Source organism: Alternaria triticimaculans (genome assembly GCF_023758025.1).
Source record: "Alternaria triticimaculans strain BMP 0046 chromosome Unknown scaffold_3, whole genome shotgun sequence".
NCBI classification, from domain to species: Eukaryota; Fungi; Ascomycota; class Dothideomycetes; order Pleosporales; family Pleosporaceae; genus Alternaria; species Alternaria triticimaculans.
In genome coordinates, this window is record NW_026055960.1 from 2,533,101 (window position 1) to 2,557,749 (window position 24,649).

At 49.7% G+C, this 24,649-nt stretch overlaps 8 protein-coding genes across 8 annotated transcripts; 5 read left to right on the plus strand and 3 right to left on the minus strand.

The window, feature by feature from the left end:
• Positions 1 to 3,629: 3,629 nt before the first annotated feature.
• Positions 3,630 to 5,789, minus strand: J4E78_003545 (uncharacterized protein; the record flags this gene model as incomplete). Its single annotated transcript, XM_049364183.1, has 1 exon — positions 3,630 to 5,789. The coding sequence occupies one exon, from the start codon at positions 5,787 to 5,789 to the stop codon at positions 3,630 to 3,632; it is 2,160 nt and encodes a 719-aa protein (XP_049224848.1).
• Positions 5,790 to 10,234: 4,445 nt separating this feature from the next.
• On the plus strand, positions 10,235 to 11,380 carry J4E78_003546 (uncharacterized protein; the record flags this gene model as incomplete). The annotated part of the gene is made up of 5 exons (XM_049364184.1): positions 10,235 to 10,580; positions 10,631 to 10,835; positions 10,890 to 10,999; positions 11,056 to 11,177; positions 11,228 to 11,380. 5 exons carry the CDS (start codon positions 10,235 to 10,237, stop codon positions 11,378 to 11,380), a joined length of 936 nt encoding a protein of 311 aa, XP_049224849.1.
• Positions 11,381 to 11,852: 472 nt separating this feature from the next.
• J4E78_003547 (uncharacterized protein) lies at positions 11,853 to 12,976 on the plus strand (the record flags this gene model as incomplete). The annotated part of the gene is made up of 3 exons (XM_049364185.1): positions 11,853 to 12,201; positions 12,649 to 12,764; positions 12,812 to 12,976. The coding sequence occupies 3 exons, from the start codon at positions 11,853 to 11,855 to the stop codon at positions 12,974 to 12,976; spliced, it is 630 nt and encodes a 209-aa protein (XP_049224850.1).
• A 432-nt stretch (positions 12,977 to 13,408) lies between these two features.
• Positions 13,409 to 14,704, plus strand: J4E78_003548 (uncharacterized protein; the record flags this gene model as incomplete). Its single annotated transcript, XM_049364186.1, has 5 exons — positions 13,409 to 13,754; positions 13,815 to 14,010; positions 14,059 to 14,160; positions 14,341 to 14,509; positions 14,558 to 14,704. The coding sequence occupies 5 exons, from the start codon at positions 13,409 to 13,411 to the stop codon at positions 14,702 to 14,704; spliced, it is 960 nt and encodes a 319-aa protein (XP_049224851.1).
• Positions 14,705 to 14,952: 248 nt separating this feature from the next.
• On the minus strand, positions 14,953 to 16,067 carry J4E78_003549 (uncharacterized protein; the record flags this gene model as incomplete). Its single annotated transcript, XM_049364187.1, has 3 exons — positions 14,953 to 15,255; positions 15,311 to 15,943; positions 15,993 to 16,067. The coding sequence occupies 3 exons, from the start codon at positions 16,065 to 16,067 to the stop codon at positions 14,953 to 14,955; spliced, it is 1,011 nt and encodes a 336-aa protein (XP_049224852.1).
• A 1,332-nt stretch (positions 16,068 to 17,399) lies between these two features.
• Positions 17,400 to 19,992, plus strand: SEC23 (GTPase-activating protein S23; the record flags this gene model as incomplete). The annotated part of the gene is made up of 6 exons (XM_049364188.1): positions 17,400 to 17,495; positions 17,549 to 17,679; positions 17,731 to 18,025; positions 18,072 to 19,059; positions 19,114 to 19,330; positions 19,398 to 19,992. 6 exons carry the CDS (start codon positions 17,400 to 17,402, stop codon positions 19,990 to 19,992), a joined length of 2,322 nt encoding a protein of 773 aa, XP_049224853.1.
• Positions 19,993 to 21,598: 1,606 nt separating this feature from the next.
• J4E78_003551 (uncharacterized protein) lies at positions 21,599 to 23,465 on the minus strand (the record flags this gene model as incomplete). Its single annotated transcript, XM_049364189.1, has 3 exons — positions 21,599 to 22,517; positions 22,568 to 23,364; positions 23,460 to 23,465. The coding sequence occupies 3 exons, from the start codon at positions 23,463 to 23,465 to the stop codon at positions 21,599 to 21,601; spliced, it is 1,722 nt and encodes a 573-aa protein (XP_049224854.1).
• Positions 23,466 to 23,748: 283 nt separating this feature from the next.
• On the plus strand, positions 23,749 to 24,528 carry J4E78_003552 (uncharacterized protein; the record flags this gene model as incomplete). Its single annotated transcript, XM_049364190.1, has 5 exons — positions 23,749 to 23,838; positions 23,899 to 23,975; positions 24,022 to 24,160; positions 24,187 to 24,334; positions 24,416 to 24,528. The coding sequence occupies 5 exons, from the start codon at positions 23,749 to 23,751 to the stop codon at positions 24,526 to 24,528; spliced, it is 567 nt and encodes a 188-aa protein (XP_049224855.1).
• Between the last annotated feature and the right edge of the window lie 121 nt (positions 24,529 to 24,649).

Here is a 24,649-nt window from a genome sequence, read left to right on the forward strand (position 1 = left end):
TATCTAATAATAATAATAATAATAATAATAATAATAATAATAATAATAATAATAATAATAATAATAATAATAATAATAATAATAATAATAATAATAATAATAAGTTTAAAGAGTTATCTAATAATAAGAATAATAATTATAATACTAATAATTAATTAACTTAAATTAACGTTCTACTAATATAAACTAACTCTACACTAACTTAAGCTAATAGTTTAATAACTTAATATATACTTATAGTAACTCTAATAGCTCTATAGTTAATTAATATACTATAAAATACTATTACGCTTAAATAAGCTAAATAACTACCTAACTTTCTATAATACTATAAAGCTATAAAGATAGAATATAAATAACTTAATAAGCTTAATATATAAAAAGTAGTTAACTAATCTACTTATAGAAAAGTCTTATTAGAAAGATAAGTTCTTTATATAAAATAAAAAGTAGATAGTAAAGTAGAGAAGTATAAAGTATAATATTACGCCTATAGTTTTAAATAAGTCTACTTACTTAACTATAATAAGACTTTTATAATAGTTATTAAAAACTTCTTATAGAAATCTCTATTTATACTTATAGTATAATTTAGTTAGAAAGTTTACTAGATAGACTTTATTACTATATTTTTAAATAGAGAAGTAGAAGAAAAGATATATATTAAGTAACTAGAAGAATTTAAATAAGGTAGAAAGAGTAAAGTATTACTACTATAAAAAGCGCTATATAGCCTTAAGTAAGCACTTTAATAGTAGTATAAAAAACTAACTAACTACCTTCTTATAACTAGATAGAAAGTATCTAAGTTTAATCTATTAGTCTATCTATACTCTAAACTAATAATACTAATAGAAGTATATATAAATAATATACTTATTACTAGACTATATATTAACTTAATTAGTTAAGCTAAGATAAAGCTAACTTAAAAGTTTAAGATAAAGAACTTAAGTAGATATATATACTACCTTAGTATAAATATTAAATAGCTTAATAATAGTATCTTAATTTATTAATATAACTATATTAATAAAATTTTTAAATAATAATAATTCTAAAAACTTACGCTAACTATAATTCTATATAGTATAAATAAGCTATTAAGTATTAGTAAAAACTAGAATAAGTCTTCTATTAGTCTTAAGAAAGAGTACTAGTTAATAACTAGTAAACTACTATATATAGTACTAAAAACTTAACTAAATATTAGTTATATAGTAGAAGTACTATTAAGATATATATTAAACTTTTTATAATTTTATATAGATTAGGCTATATAAGTATACTAGTATTTAAGTAAAACTAAAGATACTAGTATCTTCTTTCTATATAGAAACTAAAGTCTATTAGTAGATTTCTCTAATAGTAACTAAGCTATATATAAGAACTTACGCAAGTTAATAAGTAGATAGATAATATAACTTAGAGAAGCTACTATTATATATAGTTTAAAATAATAATATATTATTATATAGTTTACTTAGAAAGCTAAGTATATAGCTACTATAAAACTATTAAATAAACTTATATAGATTTAATAACTACTTAATAAGATTCTAATAAAACTTAGTAAAGTAGAACTTAATATTAGATAAAAACGTACTATAATTATAATTAATAATAATAGTATATAACTTCTATTAAAAAACTTAGAGTACTACTAAGTTATAAAACACTTTAGAATTAGATATTATATACTTAGATAAAAAGTTAAAAAAGGTACACTTTATCTAGAATATATAAACTTAAAAAATAATATAGTAGATATTTTTACTAAGGTCTTAAAGTAGAAAGACTTTAAGAAGCTATAAGATTAAATAAGAATAAAAAGCCTATAAAGGTATAATAGATAGTATCTTATTAGAAGAAGTATTATTTTAATAAGCTATTTTACTATTAAACTTTATAATAAAGAAAAGTAGAAGAGTTATAAGAAGTACTTTCTATATTATTATAATATTATTTTAATATAATAAGTTTTTAATACAAACTATGTAGTCTGTATATGCACGCTAATGAATTTAGTTCCTAGGGGGTTAAAATAGTTAGTGCCGGGTTATGATACTATTGTAATACTTGCTCTATCCACATTTCTTCTTCTTTTCGATAGTGACGGGTGTCGTGCATGTCACGCAACCATGGAATCATAGATGCATTGACTTGCATCCTTACACTAGAGTAGAAGCAGGGAGTCTATCTAGGCACACGCACATACTACATTGTAGATAGACGCATTCATCGCTATCCCCGAGCCTCGGTCCGATTTCCCACTGTTCTTTCTGCTTTGAAATGCCAAACCCTGTGCAACACATCAAAGACCAAGAAAAAAAAGGGCTTCTAGAATGCCCCGAAAATTCTTCCTCGGGGTTTGATAGGAGATGCATACTTGAAAAAAAATAAGGAAGAGGCTGAGGGCTGTGTTACTGCACACCGCTAGCGTGGCCGACGCGGGCGGCACCGGCATCTGCTGGGTCCAGATCTCACGGCGCTCCCATTCTGCCGCTTATGTGCTTTTCAGCCCGCATTTGTGCGTCGGAGAGTCGTCTCCGCGGGAACAAAGTCGGATGTATGCTTGGTTGATGTGGTGGTGGTGGTGGCAGGGGATTAAGGTGCTGACAGGTGCTGGGTGTGGGAACTACTTGCTGCCCGTGCAGACGTTTGTGCTTTTGTTTGTGGTATGCAGAGCCGATGAGGTTGCACATGGGTCGAGAGGCTGAATCTAGAGTGTGAGACCTTGATGTGGTGTCAGCTTGTGTTGTTCATGCTGTGGTGTAAAGAGACGTACGATGCTTGCAGTAGGGCGATGGTAGAGGGAGACATTTTGGTTGAGACCGGCGTCGCCGTTGCTGGGTGTAGAGTATGTCGAACACATGGTAGCTGGACATGCACGCCATGGCGACCACCGGAGAACTGTCACAGAAGAACGAGGGTTCACTAGAGAGATATTGGGTGCTGAGATAGAACATTGCTTGATGCTGATATTACTCTGGGGTATCATTGCTAGCTACAATGCATATAGTACATCCGCTTGTGTTTTCCCTCCTCTTGCGGTCAAAACCTTGCTGAGTACGATGGAAGGACGAAGAACTGGCTTTCGCAATTTGAGGAATAGTGAAGTGTTGTACAAATTAATAATGCTCCCAGTGGAGCCGGGTGTATCGAAGAATAGGTAAAGAAATCTAATCGCAGGCGAAACCAAAGCCCACTGGAGCCAGCGATGTCGTCTATGGAAATCATCGCTTTTTTGTTGCACATACAGAAGCCATCTCTTTCGTCAAATCATCGTACCATGCGCCCGCTGGTTCGTCGCTCAAAGTCATGTCCGTAGGAATGTGCTGGAAAATCAAAGCAGAATACTGTACAGTCGAAGAAAAGTGACCAGAACGCCGGGTGATTCAGTTCGGACCAGCGACAACTGAATGCAATGTGACCGCGTGACCGCGATTGCAAGAGGCATGGGTATCAACATCGCCCGGTCTCAGAGAGAGCCTTGGTGCGTCGCATTGGATCCGTGAAATGATCAGGTGCATGCCATGGAGCGGTCGCGGCTGTTCTGGAATGTGCGCGATAGCGCGGCAGAGGCACGGCCTCCGCGCAACACGACCGCGCATGCCATCGGGTCATGCTCAGTCGTGGTTACCTCCGCGCCTGCGGTGCTTTCCGGGGAAGTCGACCTCAGGATGCACGACACGCATGTGGCGTGTCAATGCGTCGTTGCGCGAAAAAGTCTTCTCCTCGACACAGAGTGCGCAGCGGACCTTTTGCTTGCGCGCATTGTGTATCGTGTCCTCGTGACGGGTGAGGTCATAGGGCCGCGAAAATACAGTGTTGCAGGGCTTGCCGATCGTGGGGTTGATGCGCTCACACTTGTGGGGTCCCGCCTGCGAATTGCGCTCCAAAATAGCCGCCGACGTCATAGCCTGGCTGAGATTGGCACTTCGATGACCCTCACGCTTATGCTTCTGAAGCTTTTGTGGGGTCTCGAAACGCTGGGAGCAGCCATGATACGTGCATGAGTAGGTACCAGACTCGGCGCCCGTCGATGTTGGCTTCGTAATGTAGCGGTCTGAAAGGACGCTGTTCTGGCTGCCGCTCGGTGGCTCAGCTTCGCTCGCACTTGACTCCATTGAAGTCAGGTGGGCAGGGAACTCAGGTGTCTGGTCGACGCCCGACGACATAGTGTTGGGTGTTGATCGATACTGAGATGGTGCGTTCATAGGCATGCTGTGCATGTTCTGTATTGATGGAGTGGCGAAGGTAAAGCTCGATGCCTGCGGTAATGATGGGGCGGAGGCAGTGGAGAAGTTTGGTGAGAACTGTGGTGTTACCCAGCTGTCGCGACGGTAGGACTGTGATGATGGAGTGTCGAAGCTGGATTGGGTGGCAGTCCTATATTGGTCGCCACCGGTGTATTGGCTGTCGTACTCGCTAGCGCCACTGTCCGGGAACAATGGAACTTTGGATTCTTCGTCGGATTCCCGGTAGTCTAACAGAGCGTCCTTGGGCGAGATGGTCTTTGGCTCAGAATCGTCGCTGGGCTGCATCTGAGACTTCATAGCGTAAGCCGCATCAGCCTGGCGGTTCTGCTCACGTGCCGCAACAGCAGTGTTCATAGCCGAGTTGAACGTGTTGCTAGGCTGACGGTAGGGTGAGCTCTTGCGGAAGGGTGAGTCACTTCTTGAGGCAGTGCTGCTTGGCGACTGTGAGCGAGCGTACTGTGCTGCCTGGAGCGCACGCTGTACGTTCTCGTTGGCGCTGTTGCGGTATGGCGACAGCAGCGACGACTGAGCTGGCTTGGAAGACACCGCCTGGGCGGAGGCACTGGGTTCATAGAAGCCAGCGTCGGCAGCAATGTCGGTGTAGGTCCTTTCGAACTTGGGGATCGGGCGGGTGTCTGGGTCATCGTAAGTACAAAACTGATTGAAAAGCCAGGAGTCTATCCTGCAGAGCTTCTCACCATTGGCAGGCATCTTGAAGTCGATGTCGTCCTGTGCAGTGTGTGGCGTGGCAGGAGAGTCGTGGCCGTAGCTTGATACTGATTGACCGGCCGAGTGTGCGTAGTCTGGTACGTCATCACTCTGCTCCATGAGCGCTTGCTTCATCGACATGTGTGCGGACATGGTGTGGTCCATGTTGACCGAGTTTGGTGTGTAGTTGCTGCTGAAGTTGTTTCCGCTCATGAACGAGTCCTGGGTAGGTGTATGTGTGGGTGTAGGGAGATGGTTCTGGAACGACCTTGGATATATGTCAGCCACGTTCGATGAGTAAGCCAACGCAGATTCGTGCGAAGGCGGGTATTCGGAGGGAGAGACGTACTGGTAGCCCGCGGAAGGTCCAACGGCCTGGTATTGCGAGGCGCTTGAGCCTACGGAAGACGAAGACGATGCGCGCTGGTGGCCGCGGTTCTGGTTCTGGTGTGGTGTCTGGAGCGATTGGCCCTGCACGTTACCATAGTTCCAGGACTCAAGTCCCGTGCTGGTGTTGCTGGTCGAGAGCATAGGCGGTTGTGCGAAGGCCTGGGGAAGCTGCGGTGTGGGTGTCGACTGCTGGATTCGGATGGCCGGGTTCGCGAAGTCGGTGTATGCGCTCGTCATGTACGAGTTGGGTGCACTGCTGGATGAAGTGCCGTAAGACTGCTGCTGGGACTCGAGGTAGTCGTTGAGGAGCTTCTGGTCGTAGAGGTGTTGTGCGGCAAACTGCTGGGGCAGGTGTTGATAGGAGGAGTGTGAAGACGGTGGTGACGGTATGGTTGAAAGGTGGTGACGTTGTGTGGGTAGCGCTAACATAATGGTCGGGAGGAAAAGTAAGGGACCAGCGCGGGTGGCAAGTTGCTTTATACTAGTGGGCTACCGGCCGATGACTCGGTTAGTCTTCGCCGATTTGAGTGAAAGACCACTTGATGAGGTGATCTGGGCAGCACGCGGTCGAAGACGTTGGAAGAATTCAGAGTCTGCGTCGGCTGTGCTCGGAGTGTCGGGATTAAGGTGTATGTGTGTGTCGTAAGAGATTGCAAATTGCTGAGCGACAGTTTAAACGGCTTGGGCTGCTGAGTACGCGGAATCGGTTTCCTTTCATACCTCATCCTATGACGCAACCCATGTTGGGCGTTGCAGGGGTGTCTACGCTAACATTACGCCAACGCGCAAAAGCGGCGCGATCGACACCACCCTCACGCACCCTGCATACGGCCGCCGCGGGCCCTGTCCGACCGAAGGCTGTGCAGAACCCGGCAGACGACTGTCTACCATACAGAATTTTCCACATGCCTTCGGATACCAGCCGAGAGGCCTTCCCCCAGCGTCCATGACTTGCTCCCAAAATACTGTGCAATCGCTTGTGCCCATCTAGGCGATCTCTGCAGGCATGCTCTCCACGTGAAACGGAGCCCTACGAACCGAACCGTTACTCATCGCTGTGCCAGTCGCTCTAGTGTGCAGTCGGCATGTAGCTTGTAGGGCATCGTGCGACGGACCAATTCCAAAGGTCTGTCCATGGTGACACGCCCGTATCTGGTCTAACAGCTGGCCGTTTAGGCTCGCTGGGACTACGATGCTCCAAGACGGGCTGAGCAGCATCGTTCCATGCACAACCTACTCGACAGCGTATGTGCATTACGAATACCAGATGGAGTACGCGACGGGCACCAGCCACACCTCGGCGAGCCTGTACAGTGGTCACATGTCCTCGCGCGTGACTCACAGCTGCTCTTTGATGGTTGGATAGGTGTTGGGCCCAAAGCCGTGATATGATACTGCTTTCAGCTCGCGTATATTGGACGCGAGGCCACGCAGTATCGTTTAGAGATAACCGTCGATAGCCTACCCCATACTCTGTACTATTGATAGCTGGATCTGGTGGCCAAACGGCTCCCGAGGACCACTCTGCTGGCTAGCACAATGCACATCTCTTCAAGAGATGCTGAAACTGGAGATCGATCCACGAACCAATAAACTGGGATGTGCACCTACCAGCTGCGATACTACTAGCATCCGAGGTCAGCTCAGATACCGTCTATCCTGCAGGTGGAACCGCCACTTCCGCTTCGGCACTGGCAGCATCCTCTATTCAACAACGGCACTGCCGTGCAACATCCCGACAGCCACAGGTCGAGCACAGCCAAGGTTGCACAAGGAAAACTCTTCACTGAGACTCTCCCTGCTGAATAAACGGCATATGCAACGTGCTGCAAGCATCCTGTGGAGTTGCAATGCAGCCCTAAAACCAACGTGGCATCGCATCGACGGCCTCGAACGGGTAAGATCGGTGGAGAAGGACACAAATGCAGGGTCCATCGCATCACCATGTGGCAGTGCAGCCCTATCGTATGCACGGACAATGTAACTGTTCCGGCGGCCGCGAGGCGATCTGGACCGTTCATTCGCGCGTCGAAGTTACTAGCCACATTTCTAAGCCGGCGCCCTGCCACCCGAGGCTTCTGTATCCTTCGATGCCACAACCCGAGTTCTTCTTTCATATTTTGCATTCTCATGCCATGGGGAATACTGTGTCCTTGCAGTCGCATTCGTATTGCGTCCATCTCCGTCGGACCGAACAAATGCTATCTCGTCGCTTACGAGGGTCCATGACATCATCTCTCCGAAGTCTCCTCACCATCCCTTCCCTCACCATCCATCCCAAACGACTGCCGTGCAGAACTCCTGCTTTGCGCTTCTATTTTTGCGAAGCAATATGTCCCCAATGAATATCCTTTCCCTGACGTCTTAGTCGACAACCTGCTGGTCATTGAAACTGCCCATCACTTCTCGAAGCTCGCCCGATGTGGTCATCGATCGCCAACGGCTGAGCGGGCACCATCCCTAGCCCTTGTGCCCGCCAATCCGCGAGCGCGGGATGATGAGACCCTGCGTCTGCTTGTTTTCGACAAAGTTTCTGCCGGTCCACCTGCTATGACAGGAAGCATGACTGCCGATCATGACGCCTGAGGCCTGATAGTCGCGTGTTTGTGACTTCTCCACTCACAACGCAGCTGTGACATATTCGATGCACCGGTCACTATACATCTTCAAGTATGTATGGATAGCATAGCAATGCTCGCTCAGGGATTTCTATTCCTATGCTCTTATCTGTTCTCCATCTGCCGGGGTAAGAATTTTACAAGTCCTGCTCGCATATGCAGGGCAAGCGCCTTCCGATGTTCTTCCACCCAACGGTTCTTTTGGGGTTCGTGAGGCTTGGAAATGTAACAGGGCGTCGACCGTTTCCGGTTTTGTGCCTCATGGCATTCGGGACCTGGTTTGCAACGTCATCCGTCATGCGCTCAGTCACAACCGCTCTCCTGACTGATGCATCATCAAGATAATTGCTTCTTTGTCACTGGAGATGCGACCTGATCTAGCGGATCCTGCGACACCAGTACCGCGATGCGGAGTTCATCCGGTCGTTCGGTCGGTCGAGTTCGGAGATCTGCCGAGTCAAATCTCACCACACCCTCTGCGCTGACTGCGTTCTCCGCAATCTGTTGGCCCTCAACACTGCAAAAGCATTCCTGCTTCCTCTTTCGTTAACCGGTGGCATCACCTCGGTCGTACCATAAAGCGACTTTACGCCGAGACACAGTTTAAGCGCGAATACGCGCGGAGTTGCGTTATCTCCGGATTCCACGCGACCCTTTGCAAATTATTCATGCGTTACTCAGCGCTGACAGATCATGAATCTTTGTCGCAGTCGGTGGAAGGTCCGTCGTTGCTCCGAAGTAAACCCATACGCACTGCATACGAGAATCCTATACACCATCGGCGCAAAATAGCCGGGTGCAGGCAGCTAGTCCACGTTACGAGCCTCTTGCGAGGCTGATGATGGTAAGCAAGCTAGCTTACGATGCATCAGGCAACGGTACGCTGAACGCGGGTCTCAATACGGGTGTTCGTGCGCTAAGCCCTCTGTCTGTGGGTTGCGCTCTATCAGATCTTGTTCTCTCGCTAATCTGCGATCAGTAGTGTGTCTCCACATGGCGACACTGTCAGCGCTGCTCGTTTGGGGCCGCGTAGACTTTGGCCACCTGCATGTCAGCCTCGCAAGCCTTGATCCTTGATGTAGGTGTAAGCTTTTGGGCTGTATGTAAGGTTGCCTAGGTATGCTGGATGTCTGTCGGCGAAAATGTACCGTGGAATTGGATTCCACGTGTACATGGGCATTAGCGTCAACATTGTTGATGCCTTAGCAGCGATCTTCGTCTTCGCAAGCATGTGGAGGGTTCTGAGATATAGAGAGCTTTTGTATACATGTGATGTTCGAAGTTGGATGGTCTATGGTGCACATCACTCATCTAGTGCGGCTGCTTCAATGGTGCCGCACTCTATACTCCTTCTCCCTCGATCTAACTTATCGCTCTCTATAGTTGCGACCTGGATCTTCAAGGTCACATGTACATCTTGACTTGCGAGTGGGAAGCAGACGTGTCTCTTCCAAGGCTACAAACTTCTCGGTCAATATCAGCACTGATTGCAGACGACTAGCTTCATGCTGTAAATCTACCTGTGTAGATAATCAGATATATCAAAGAAATTGAGAGCGGGGTCTTTACCAATAGCCTTACCTTTGAGCTCAACATCGTACGGATTCTCTTCATTCCTGTCACATCATTTCCTGGCGCACCCTGTGCCACAATGCTTCGGTCTTGGTTGACATTTTCGCTATCCTTCCACGGAGAAATGCCACGCGGCATATGGGATGAGAGCTAAGTGGTTTGATCCCGACAGCTTTGCAAGTAGTGCCTCTTCGCGTTTGGCTTTTCTGGGCTTGCATCAATGGCATACTGGACGCGAGGTGAGTTCGGGCTTCCGCCTCAGCGAATGCGCAGGATGGCGCCTGAATGGGCAGTAAAGTCAGTAACTTTCACAACACTTTAGTATCTGTAAGTTGATTACGTCTTTTGTGTATAGAAAAGTCAAGGGTGCTCAAGCGGACGCTCCTGCTCCTGCTGTTGTCCACCATCAGTTTCGCAAGGGCGCGCTAGCATGAGCGCCTTGCCATATTTGGCATAGAGCAAACATTGAGCATCGAGCCTTGGGCACCTCCTTCCACCCTACTACAACCCCGCTGTCGCAGGTCAATCGCATTCACCCACTACACTCGAAGGCGAGGTGGTGGTCTTACATCTCAAAGCAACGCTTCCTCGCATGCTCTACGCTTAGCGCACCTTCGTTCTGGCGCTCTAGGTCGCCGCGGGTCCGACACCGCATCTAGCTAACCTACCCAAAAGCGGAGTAAAATGGCCATCGCTCCTGGGTATCCCGGCTTGGAAGTCACGATCAACGTTGATGGTCAGCCGTTGCATGAGTATGACGACGACGATGAGGATCCGGCACCGAAGGCGACCACAAAGTACATCGAGGCGCGCTCAGATAGCAACTTCTCGATCGTGACTAGATTCAGTGCCTCTTTTTCGACTCAGTACCATGTTAGGGGGCGGCTATCGATTGACGGAGTCAAGATGGCCTCGTGGTTCTGGCTACGGAAGGACCTTCTTAGAAAACCGTTCGAGAGGACCTCTATTCGTTGGCAAGAAGGTGGACAACCGGTCAAGCAAAAGTTCTCTTTTGCTAAGCTGAACATTGGTAAGTACTATGAACGTCATGTCCTGTCGTGAGCTGATGCATTCACATAGTCGAAGAGGCTCGTGGATCTGTCCCTGATGTTGCTGCGCTGAAGCAAAGCCTCAGTACTACAGGGTGTATCACTTTATCCTTCCAGCTCATCAAGAGTTACCGGGAAATTGAAGAGAAATCTTTCTCTGCGCAGGTCCAGCTTGCAGCTCTGGAGGAAATCCCTGAGAAGGCGCTCAAGGGTCACGCGCTATCGCACCAGATAGTGTACGTCAAGAGCGAGTGGAACTGTCAGAAAGGAAAGAACTAACCCATTTGAAGTCTGTCAAAACCTGAAAAGTGCTCGAGGTACTCAACACCTCGCTACGGAGACTACGATTACCTAGACAAAGAGCCATTCGCAACGTTCCACTTCAAATACCGATCACTTGGTGAGTCGAGAACTACGTTGACGCTGTGACAATCACTGATACGAAGGTCTTTTCAGCGAGCTTAAGAGCACTTCGGCTTGTTACAGTCAACGATCCTGCCCCCGTTCCTCTGGAAGAGAGGCCCGAAGAAGACCTTACACCTGCCGAGCTGAGAGAGCTGCTACGGCGCGTACGGAGAGTATGTATGCGCGTTAACTCGCTGATTTTGAAACTTACAAATATCTGCAGCGAGAATCAGAAAGCGCTTCTATTAAGCAAGAACCCGAAGCTACACTCGGAGTCAAGCGCGAGAGGACCACCAACGACGATGAGGTGACCTATGTCGGGACGCGACAACGCAAACGTCCGCATGTGGAGCAAGAGATTATTGTGATAGACTGAGAGAGTATATCTATTCGGTCTTGACGGCGCTGAGCCTGAGGTGGTGTCAAAACGCCGAAAGATCGTCTACTTCGAAGTGGGAGCGAACTTCAAACCCTGAGCCAACTCCAAGTTTACGCATGGAAGTGTACTACCGAAGTGTTGATGCATGGAACCACCTTTAGAGGCATATATGTATAATTAGCCATGAGAGAACATGTCTTTCCACACGTCTAGTAATAGTTAGAGATAGCCACTCGGGAAGTTTAGTCGCCGCTCATATGTTCACAACACGCTAGGACCTGTTGATAGAATAGCTGCCTTCACCTCCTTCAACACCATATACTAACTTCATTCACGCCTAGCTCGCTTCTATCACTACGCCTAGTTAGTGGGTGGTATCTAACGATTTCCAGCATTCTCATCTTGAGACCTCGCTTCCTTCTTTTTTCCCACCAGTAACACGACTTGCTTCCAAAGGTCCTCTTGCAACATGGCTGTTCATCCCTTCCTGCCCGGCCTTGCCGTCGAGATTGTCGTCAACGGCGCTTCACTGCCTGAGTACGATGACAATAGCGACACTCCCGCTTCGCCGATGATGGTCACCAAATATGTCGAGGCGACCTCTGGGGCTAACTTTACGATCGAAGTCTTGCTCATGGAGGAGTTTCCTTTCCCAAAGGGTCATCTAGAAGCCGAGATCAGTCTCGATGGGCGAGTGTTTATGTGTGAGCTTATCAGAGAAGATCAGTTCTTCAACGACCATTTGATGGACGGACGTCACTCTCAAGTTGGTCAATACCCAAAGACACAGAAGTTCTTCTTCGCCGATCTGGAAATAAGTAGGTTCACAGTGAATGGGAAGCTTATGATGCGCCAATAGATGTTGAACATGTCAAAGCTGAGCTAACGATCGGAAGTTGAAGGTAATACACCACTCCCTGACTTGACTTCGGCTGGCGCCATCTCTGTCAGCTTGAGGTATATACGGAATCTCCGGTACAGCGTGCCGAATCACGTCGTCGAGACAACTCCAGCATCCATTCAAATTTCCGAGAAGGCGATGAAAGGTCGTATTTACACACATCGAGCTGGGTACGTTTAATCACACTTTGTGGAGGCAATGCTAAGTTTTACAGTGTATCTAAGCCTGTCGCTCGCTCATACCAAACTTGGTGGGACTATGATCGCGTAACGAAGTCTCCGTTCGCTACCTTTAATTTTAAATACCGTTCCTTGAGTAAGTCAAAGTAGTTTCGCGACGTCGTACCACCAGCTGATCCGTGTAGATGCTCTCCGCATCCTGGGTCTTATCCCACGCGAGCCCACTCCTCCACCTCTGGAAGAGCGACCCGAAGATGAGCTCACTTCGCATGAACTACGCCAACTCGTCAAGCAGCTCAAGGTACATTGTCAGCAAAGTATTATACTATCACGTACTCACTATTGCAGGATCGCAATACAGCTTCGGTCAAGATCAAGGAAGAAGCCGGTGTCAAGCGCAAGCGAGTCGATGAAGCTATCGAGGTGAGCGATGAGGAGGGCGTAATGGTTGTTTGGACCGAAAATCGGAAGCGTCACCGTGGTGCAGATGGAGAGATTATCGTGCTGGACTAGAAGTGTAATTTTTTTCGTGCAAAAGTTTGTCCATTTTGGTTTCCTTGAGTGGAAGCTGACGGGATAGGGATATAACGAGACCTGGTGAAGGATACAGATGCTCATACACTCACCTTCAACACTGGTTGAGCGCTATGTCCTTCGCAATAGCGACTCTCTACTGTAGATGGTAAGACTATCATATTCATTTTCCGTCATCACTTGTCCCTAGATCCAACGTAATGTACCTGTACTCGCAATCCAGACGTAATATCTCTCACCCTCTTGGGTACTCGCACTCACATCAGACCCAACCAGGATGTCCTACCGCCTTTACCTGACTGTCGCTACACGCCAGCGTACAGTTGGCCTCATATATATCTAGCGTCGTTTTTCCCCACCTCTTTCCTTCTATCATCATCACCGTTCCTCAAATCGAATTACAACATCAACATGGCGGTTCATGCCGACTACCCTGGCCTGACGGTTGAGATATATGTCGACGGCAAACCACTTAAAGAATACGAACATGAGGAGGAGGAGGAAAACGAGCCTAAAATCACGACGCGATATATCGAGTGCCGGTCGGGTGCGGAGTTTGAGATCAGGACGAGCTTCAAATCGCCCTTCATTCCTATGGACATAGCTGTAGGCTCATCCCTAAACGGAAAATTGGTACATGGACTAGTTGTAACAAAGAAAAACATGCTGAAAACGGTTGCCGTGCAATCAGAAACTACCTGGGGAGAACGCGGGTCATGGCGAGCATCCAAGTTCCGCTTCTCAGACCTCAGTATCGGTAGGTAAACACCAGTCTAAGCTTCAAAGATGGGTGCACAGGTACTAATCCATTTCATAGTGGGAGAAGACAGATGTTTCGCATTCGAAGAGAGTCTAGAGTCTCTCAGTGCCGTGGGCACGATATCAGTTGTACTTAAACAAGCGCTAAGCCACAAGATCGCGTCAAAGGCAACAACAAAGAAGAAGATGTTCAGAGAAGTCGGACCAGTTTCAGAGAGCTCTATGAAGGGAGACGTTCGCTCTCATACGATCAGGTATTTGTTCACTCCAAAATTGACAAGAAATTGCTGACACACGATGAGTCTTGCACCAGATAGAGCTATAGAAGCGCCCATCATGATCAGGCCCAAGCTGGCTGAGGAGCCTCTGGTCACGTTCAGGTTCAAATACCGCTCAATCAGTGGGTTCATTGCATGAGTGTGGAGTCGTTAAACTTACAAAGTTGTAGCTGCACTGAAATCACTCGGCATGATACCCCGCTCACCGAGTCCATCTCCAATCCCACAGCTAGAGTCGATCAAGAAGCATGACCTACCTGTGTCAACTCGGAACATGCCCCCAAACACCCCACGACTCACTGCCAGCGTCACCTCAACTCCGCGACAGCAAAAATCCGCTTCGCCCCCTTTCAACGAACACGACGGCCTCACGAATGAAGATATCATCGCGCTCATCAAACATTACCGCGGAAACGACAAGGGATTGGTGGACCAAAATAGGAAGCATCTGCTTGTATTGCTCAAACATTACGTGGTAAGCGGACATGAGACTCGAGTCTAAATGGCGCTGACCATTTTGTAGGACAAAGACAACGAGATCATACTCATCAAGCAAGAGTCCGCTCCCAGTGAGTCAAATGTGCGCAACAAACGTGAGCATATCGATGATGGTGCTGTGCGTGGGCAGGGAAAGAGGCGCAAGCCTGAGGTCATAGTCTTGGATGACTGAACAATATGGGCGATGGCTGGATGGGCAGGCTGAAATTCAGAAACATATGGCGCCGTTTGTGGGAACGACTCCTAACTTGCGAATTGGGGTTTAGGAAGAGACATGGCATTGGCGAAAAGTACTTTGAAAGCAATTCCAAAAGACCACGAGACGGAAAGTTTTCAGAAAACGAACTGAATACGACTATTAGCGAACCGAATGCATTCATTTCTGCGTCATACCGTCGCACATATCCTTTCAGCTACGATCTACCAACGTGCAGCCGTTGCGGTAGGCGTAGCATACGTGTCACTCCAACTCGCAGTGTACTTCGAACTTCCCACAATCGTCTGACTCTTCACATCCGCAAACGTCGCACTGGTGACGACACTATCAGTGCCAATCCATGTGCTCCATGCCGTAGCAGTGGTAACACCATCGACAGGTCCGACTGGGACAGCGGTAGTCTCAGCCCAGGCACCAGACCATACAGTAGGACCTGGGATAACGTAGTCGGTGACGCAGGGAGTAGTAGACGTCTTCGGCTTTTTTGTCTCGGTGGAGCAGTATACCTGCATCGTGTTAGCAAACGAGCTACGCCCCAGTACTTGGAAAGGGGAGACTCACGTTGTGCACAACACCCGGATCCTCATAAGAGTACGCTCCAGGGAAGCTCACGCCCTCAGGCAACTCCACCTCGCCATCGCCTTCAACCTCAATCTGAACACAGTCGGGGTAAAACTGTGCGCCTCTCTTCGGGTTCGCGAGATAGCTCACATCGCCCTCGTGCAGACCAACCATCTCCGCACGAATGATGTAGTGTCCCGCCTTCAACCCCTCCGGCACCCTAATATTCATATGCCCAAAGTTCATCGCAATATCACCGGTGGTACTCCACTTGCCCGCCTGCGGAAACGGATTACTTTCGAATTTCCCCTCATGCCAGATCTTGACAAAGGAGTTCTCCGTCGGCGGATCGGGCGAGATGTAGATAAGCGAGGGGCCATGGTGCGAGTTGGCGATGACATCGTCTTTGTTGTTGCGGACGTCGTGGTGCCAATCGAAGGTCAGGTTGTCGCCAGGCTGTACTTTGATGGTGTCGTGGGCTTGGATGTCGCCCATGACGTTGCAGCGCATGTCGATGGAGTTGAGGTCTTTGACGGGCGAGTTGTTGTAGCCGCCTTTGCCATTTTGGCCGTTGTAGGCGGGGATGCGGACGCCTTTGAAGGTTCCTTGGTCTATGCCGTTGACGAAGACGCCCTGGGGGTGTTAGTATGGGACCTAGGGATTTGGGAATGGCTGAGCATACCCAGATGAAAGTGTGGGCGCAGGCTTGACCTGCAAGAAGCGAGATGAGAAAGGTAGAAGTGCGAGCCATAATCATGTACTGTAGGACAGACTAAACTTGGGGAATACAGAGAGAATCAAGCAAAAGTTGCTACACATATCGAAGATAGATATATACCCAGTTTTGAACAATCATACCTAAATTCCGAAGCGTCGTACAGTACATTGGCAGGTGATGAGGCTAGTGTATTGGGATGCATTTACCCGATCGGACTCAGATTGTTAATATATCAGGAGTTCGGTAACGTCCAAACACAGCTGCAGACCTGGAGGCTCCAGCGGGAACATCGGACGTGTCTCCGGTAATGTGTAATTGGATCCGTAGACTGTGTTGGATGATCGTGGTTGACGGGGGTGTGGTAGTATATGCTACATGAAGTCCAAATGCTCCATATCCATCGGGCGCTTCTGGCAAGATCAAGACGGCCACGCTCGCCTCGTAACGAACCGCTTGACCAGGGACGTAGTGATTGGGGCTTTTGCACCCGCGTAAGGACATGAATTCGCTGCATAAACGCGTCGTCGAGGAAGCCCTTAGATGTCATCATATCGTCTGGCTGCTGACAAGCGTAGGCCCTCTTGAGAGAAGGATGGGTCTGAACATCAGAAGTGACGTGTATGATTGCCTGAAGGCTACAGTGATCGAGTCGACGTTACTTTCAGCAAGACTCTGGATCATGGTCAACAATAGGTACGGTACAAAGAACACGTCGCGTGACAACGCGGATTGAAAGATGCCTGCCTTGAAGGCTTCCTTCAGAACCAGACGAAAGGTCCACGAGATTCTACTGACGAACACTGCACGATGATGGAATGTGACCTCTGCTGATTCCCAACCTATCAGTATACTCAGAATGAGTTTTCCAGATCGGGCGCCCAGCCATGGGTCTAAATCTCTTCTTCGCGCAGCGCGAAAACAGGCTCATTCATCAGAGAAATGAGAGTCTGCCATTACGTAGTGTATTTGTTGCTGGCGATGATGAAGAGAAAAAGAGCGACGGCGAGGAAAATCGCGGTTTTGAGGCTGGGGCGGAGCGGAGCTTCGGTGGTGCTAGGCCCAATTGGGAGCGCTAGGGCAAGAACATCTGGCCGCATCGCCAACTGAGGTATCCACGCAAGTTCAAGTGCGTGAGCTTCCTACGACGTTGCATTATCCTGTGCAGTTGTTGCCTTGAGGGAGGAACACTTGACACGTCTCGGTATCTTCTGCTGCATACAACTACAGCTCCCCGCCTCGCGCCTGCTACATTCACACCGCCCCGCCAAATCTCCCATCGTGGGCGCTCTCGGTCCCTCCATCACCAACCTTCGACAACCCTCACCCACCCCAGACCTCCTCGCGCAGCGCACATAGCTGCAACCGCCCAGCATGGCCGACTTCGAGGCGCTCAAGGACCAGTGGAGCGACATTGAAGACAGGGATGGCGTCCGTCTCAGCTGGAACACGTTTCCCAGCACGCGCATGGTACGATAGACAATGCCGGCGCGAGGGACGCAACGTACTGATGCGGTCTACAGGAAGCTTCCCGCCTAGTCGTTCCCATTGGTGCACACTACACGCCTCTCAAGGAGAAGACGGACACTCCGCTGCTCCAGTATGAGCCTGTCAGCTGCAGGGCGCCATGCAAAGCTATCCTCAACCCCTACTGGTATGCCTGGCATAGTCTCTTGCAACTTATCTCAAGCTGACATTGAGACAGTCAAATTGACATGCGCGCCAACCAGTGGATATGCCCCTTCTGCTTGAACCGCAATCACCTCCCCCCGCACTACAAGGACATCTCCAACCAGCAGATGCCCCCAGAGATGCACCCGAACAGTACCACGATCGAATACCGCCTTCCCCGACCCATACCGAGCCCGCCCATCTTCATTTTCGTGGTAGACACATGTCAAGAGGAAGACAGCTTGAAGGCGCTGAAGGACTCGATCATCATGGCTTTGAGCCTGCTCCCAGCATACGCGCTGGTTGGTCTGGTCACATACGGTACAATGGTAGGTACAGGAAGCTACAATGAGTGCTATAAGCTGACAGCCATAGACACAAGTACACGAACTGGGCTACACCGAATGCGCCAAGTCGTACGTCTTCCGCGGAAGCAAGGACTACTCTACCAAGCAGGTGCACGAGATGCTGGGCCTTAGCCAGATGGCTCCTCGACCCGGTGTCCCACAGCAGCCTGGACGACCACCTATGGGCGCTCCAGGTGGCGTTGGCACGCGCTTCATCCTACCCGTGTCGCAGTGCGAATTGCAATTGACCAACGCTCTCGAATCAATCCAACGGGACCCCTGGCCTGTCGCGAATGATAAGCGTCCCTTGAGGTGCACCGGTGTGGCGCTCAGCGTCGCTGCTGGACTCCTGGAGACGAGCTTCATGAACAGTGCCGCCCGCATCATGTTGTTCAGCGGTGGTCCAGCCACCGAGGGACCTGGTATGGTCGTTGGCCCGGAGCTGCGCGAGCCCATCCGATCGCACCACGACATCGACCGCGACAACATCAAGTACTACAAGAAGGCACTGAAGTTCTACGAGGGCCTTGCGAAGCGCATTTCCCACAACGGCCACATTGTTGACATCTTTGCCGGATGTCTGGATCAGGTCGGTCTCCTTGAGATGAGGGGTCTTGCAAACAACACTGGTGGACACATGATTCTGACGGATAGCTTCACCTCGTCCATGTACAAGCAGTCCTTCGTGCGCGTTTTCAACAAGGATGCGGACGACAACCTCCTTATGGGATTCAATGCCGAGTTTGAGGTGCTGACAACCAGAGAGTTGAAGATCACTGGTCTTATTGGACACGCTGTGTCCCAGAACAAGAAGTCTGTTTCTGTTGGTGAGACGGAATGCGGTATCGGAAACACCTGCGCCTGGAAGATGTGTGGTATCGACCCTGAAGCCTCATACTCGATCTATTTCGAGATTGCCAACCAAGGCGGATCCAACGTGACCTCTTCGCAGCAACAGGCTCTTATTCAGTTCCTCACATACTATCAGCACTCCGCTGGCCAGTATCACTTGAGAGGTAAGAACTCCATGAAACGTGTCTGATCGGAGTACGCATGCTAAACATTCACAGTTACCACCGTGGCCCGACCCATGAGCGGTCCATCTGGCGACCCTGCCATTGCCCAGTCTTTTGACCAAGAAGCTGCTGCCGTCCTCATGTCGAGGATAGCAGTCTTCAAGGCTGAGGTCGACGATGGCCCTGACGTTCTTCGATGGGTTGATCGCATGCTTATCCGACTATGTGCTCGCTTCGCTGAGTACAGGAAGGATGACCCTTCGTCATTCAGGTAGGCATTTCATTACTCTAGAGTATAGAGTTCTCCCTTCGATATCAGATACTAACTACTCGATCAGGCTTGAGAAGAACTTCACACTATACCCGCAGTTCATGTTCCATCTTCGTCGGTCACAGTTCCTGCAGGTCTTCAACAACTCGCCCGACGAAACCGCCTTCTACCGTCACGTCTTGAACCACGAGGATGTTAGCAACTCCCTCATCATGATTCAGCCAACACTAGACAGCTACGGTTTCGACCACGAAGGTGGCCAGCCTGTCCTGCTCGACTCTAGCTCCATCCAAAACGAGACGGTGCTATTGCTCGACACATTCTTCCACATTCTCATCTTCCACGGCGAAACAATGGCCGAGTGGCGGAAGGCTGGATACCAAGAGCAGGAAGGTTATGAGAACTTCAGGGAGCTTCTGGAGGCACCGAAGGAGGATGCCAAGGAGCTCATCCAGGATCGTTTCCCGTTGCCTCGATTCATTGTCTGTGATGCCGGCGGTTCACAAGCTCGTTTCCTGCTCAGCAAGCTCAACCCCTCGACCACACATCAAACTAACAGCTATGGCGGTGCTGCGACAGCTCAGACCATCTTCACCGACGACGTCAGTCTGCAGACTTTCATGGACCATCTTATGAAGCTCGCAGTGTCGGGCACAGGCTAGATTCGCTGTACCTTGTAAGCTTAGTTGTCATCGATAATGCAGCGGCGAGGCAAAATAAGGGTTGTATGTGTGGTCTTTGTGTTACATCATTAGCGAAATGAAATCCTTGAATGTCTATAATCTGGTTGCGGCCTGAGGTGATCTCTTCATGTTCATAGCCGTATGCTTCAACATCCTTGCGCTGCCCTTATATCCTCTCCTATCATCTAGCGACCTCTTCATCGTTCACCTAATCTGCCATCTACTCGGCTACATCTTACTTACATCCCAGTCTTTAGCCTCACTCCCCTGGACATGTTCCTCTGCTAACATCTCCCCCGTACCCGGAACCTGAAACGGCTCCGCAGGCAATGTGATAGCAATAAACCTCGCGGGCTCGGTCTCGGACGCATTATGCCACTTGTGCATCGTGCCTCGCTGGATAACATGATCCTATTCCCAATCCATCAGTAACGTTGCAACACAAACCCACGCCCTTTTTAACAACTCTCAAAACAGCCCAAAGCGGGGAAACCAAGGCGGTAGAAAAGGGAATACGTACACCAGGCCTCAAATCCACCATCTCCCCAGTCGCAGTCTCCATGCGGACATCGCCATGGGTGCAGATCACGTAGTCGATAGATACAGTGCGGTGCATCTGACTAGCCTGCCCAGGAGCGAGATCGCAGACGATGAGGTGGGAGCCAGAGCCATTGGCTACGATGCTGCGGCCTGTGTAGCTTGATTCTCCTTCTTGCGATGTGTAGGCAGAGATGTCTTCGTCGTTTTGGAGGGAGGCTGGGATGGAGGATGTGGCGTCTAGATGGGGGATGGGGTTAGTATGTCTATTTGATGAATATGTCGATGGTGTGCAGTGTCGTTTGAATTTCTCGAGTGGATGGGTGGTATGGCTAAGACGTACATGATCGAGATGTTCCACCGATACCTGGGTATCCGTAGTACTGTAACGTTGGACTCGAATGGACAGTGCTTTTGCCCTCTTCGTTGTGGGTGATGATGTGGCGTTTGGCTGGGGGCAATGTAGTAACGGACTCGTACATTTGGGATGCAGCGAGGCGTGCGTCGTTCTCTGCCATTGTGAAGTGATGGATATGAACGGAGACGGGAAAATGAATATGATAAGGGAAAGACGAAGAGGAACTCTTTACAGCGTGTCAGCAATGTAGAGTTGATGGATATCTTGGCGTAGGATGCATTGTCATCTTATACGACGACTATCCCCCGTGCCTACTAGACGCAAAATCCACTCTACGGAAACTTTCTATATCCGGAAAGGTAGCTAGTGTAAGCGCGAGTATTCTCCGTGCTCCTTCTACATGAGGTTTAAGTGTGGAGCAGAGACCGGGGTTGAAGTGCCCACCTGAGAGGGAACACGTCAAATCAAGTGGATGGTCTGTGAAAAACACGCATAACGTGCGATGGGGAAGAAAAGTGGATGGTTGCATGCTGCATTGGTATGGATACGCTAAACCCACGTTTTGTCTACGTAACGCCGGCTCATCGATGAAGAATGGTGCAGGTGGTCGAATGCAGAAAGTCGTAAACTGCCGCGGCCATTAAACATGTACAACGAAGCTGACAGCTGTCAGAGCTGATATCAGCGCGTTTAGGCCTTCGCCTTCTTGGCCTTCTTAGGCTTGGTAGCGGTCTTCTTCTCCTCGACCTCTTCGACGATGGGCTCGACGACGACCTTCTCCTTCTTGGTTCGCTTGCTCCTGGGCGTTACTTCTGGTACGGTCTCCTCGGTGACGGTAGTAGTCTCGACCGTGACATCCGACTTGCGCTTCCTGGTCTTCTTCTCTGGGGCAGGCGCGGCAACCTCCTCCACAACGACCTCAGCTGCATCGACAGGCTTGGCCTTGGCACCCTTCTTGCCCTTCTTTGCTGGCGCAGGTGAGACAGCCTCGACTACCTCTGTGACCTCAGCAACCTCTGCAGGTGGTGCTGCTGCTTGAGCCTTGGCGCCCTTCTTGCCCTTCTTGGCCTTGGGGAGCTCAGCAGCTGTGGTCTCCTCAGTAGCCGTCTCGGTAAGAAGCTCTTGGGGCTTTGCGGCCTCAAGCGTAGTGATGGTGGTGTGCTTAGGAACGCTGTCGACAGTCTTGAGCGCCGGTGCTTCGAACTCGTAATCAAAGACCTCCTTGAGCTGCTTAGCCTTGCTTGTCCTTCTCTTGTTCTCGTTCTCCACGCGCTTCTCCCATTGCGCACGCTCAACACCGCGCTCCATCTCGAGACCGGCCTTCTTGTTGCGAGGGTCGACCTTGAACCGCTCATTGGCACCCTTGAAGAGGTCGGGGTGTACCTGCTCAGCAGGAATAAGGTGGACCTTAAGGATGTGACCGAAGAGTAGGTAGTTGTTCATTGTTCGTGCGACGATGTCAGCGACTTCTTCGGATTGGAACTCGACGAAAGCGAAGTGCTTGGAAGCACCAGTCTTCTTGTTGCGTGACAAGCGTAACCGGTTGACCTTGCCGAATTGCGAGAAGTACTGCTTCATCTGGGGCTCGAAGAAACCGCGGGGCACACGACTAGACGCATTGTTAGCAATTTGTAGTATAGAATGGACTGGTCTACGTACCCAACGTAGAGGACACCAGGCTGGTTGGACTTGGGTGCCGCCTCCGCCTGCTTGATCGCTTTCCGCTGCTTTGCGCTGAGCTTGGGAACCTTTGCTTCTTCGTCAAAGTTGACGTCCTCATCGGCGTCATCTGAGTCGGAGTCGCTGAAGCCAGCGAGGAGAGCTGCCGTCTGGTCGTCTTCGGCAGCATCGTCTGCGTTATCTTCCGCCGCTGTGACCTCGGTGACCTCGACCTCGGGTTCAGTCACCTTCTGCTTCTTTCCTCCCTTTGCCTTCGCTGGCTTTGCGACTGCAGTAGTCTCCTCTACTACGGCGACAGCGTCCTCAGCTGGCTCGGCCTCAGCAGCCTTTCCCTTCTTAGACTTCTTGGCCTTCTCCTTGGGGGCCTCTGCCACGACAGTCTCCTCTGCGACTACAGCCTTGCCCTTCTTGCCTCCCTTCTTGGGCTTTTCTTGCACTTCAGTAACCTCTACAACGGAAGCGACAGGCTCAGCGACCTCTGTGTTGGCCTTGGCGGCGGCCTTGCCCTTCTTTGCTTGCTTCTTAGGCTTCTCCTGTACTTCAGCAACCTCGACTACCTCCGCGACGGGCTCGGCCATCTCGGTATCGACGTCGGCAGCGGCCTTGCTCTTCTTGCCCTTCTTCGGCTTGACAGGCTCGGCAACGGCGACTGGCGCAGCTTCCTCTTCAATATCCATGAAGTCGGCGGCTTGCTTGCGCGCAGATTTCCGCGTTGGCTTGGCTTCAACAGGCGTGACATCGTCCGACTTTCTCGGCTTCTTCGCTTTGGGCGCCGCCTCTGATGCGCCTGAGACAAGTTAGCGACCGTGATCGGCAATTATTAACGTCGCAATTGCTCACCCTTGCGCTTCTTTCCTGTGGTGTCTTGGACAGCCATTGTGATTTGGTGTAATGGCGTGGGGTCTGTGTGGTCGCGAATGTTGTTACGCGCAAAAGTTCGGAGGAGAGCTCAGACGCGGGAACTTTTTTCGTGGCAGTCGCGCTAATGGACACTTGCCAAGATAGTCCCCAGCCCTCACCATTAACCTACAACTCCAGATACTCACCTCACACCAAGCGAAATACTTGAAACCGAAAAGAAAAAGTGAACGCCCTCACAGCATTTTACCAGGCTAGCAACTCAACTTGCTCTGTACACCGCCGAAGACCCAAAGTTCAACATGGCACCCGTTGTAGACATGAGCGACAAGAACGCGTGGGATGATTCTCTGCTGATCGATTCCTGGGATGAGGCGGTGAATGAGTACAAGGTACGTTTCTACACGCGTCGTTTTCGTAGTTTCCGCGAGGATATCGACTAAACAGAACAGAAATACCACAGTATCCACCAATCAGGCAAGAAACTTGAAGACGTCCTGACGGAGGAAGAGCTAAAGGAAGCACGGGGGTAAGCAGCTCTCCAAGCCTTTACATCACGATGCTAACGTTTCTAGGGAATACGGGGACCTGATGGATGAAGCGGAGGCCGTATCGGCAACAGCAGAGACCAGCGGTGTCGCGGATCATGAAGATGTAGACACGCCGCTGTCAGAAACCAATGGCGTTGCTCAAAGCGGTCCGTTGCCGCCGCAGGTACGTGTACATATGAAACAGCCCAGTACCGAACCCTGTCTTACGAGAACCAGGAACCAGATCTCTCCGGGAAGCAAGAACCGCAGATCCAATCGCCAAGTGCTGAGGCTCCTCCGGTGCCACATGCTGCCGGCACTCTTGCAGATGCCATGCCGCAGGCCATCCTTGGAACCGGTAAGTCGTGATTTTGACAGCCGTTACTTCCGGATGGTGTGGAAGTTTGACAGTTGGTGACATGCTGCTAACTCTGAATAGTGCAAGATGAGAACATGAAGAACATTATGATGTCTTGGTACTATGCCGGTTACTACACTGGTCTGCATGCTGGCCAGCAGCAGGCTCGCAAAGAGCCCCCAGCGACCCAGTAGCGGATCCAGAGAATGACGCATTTTGGAGGCAGTGCGCATCACACTGTGGCTGCCGAGCGAGTTTAGAAGACGAAGCAGACATATTGAGGCTTGAAAGTCGTTGTTTTGAACCAATAGGGTG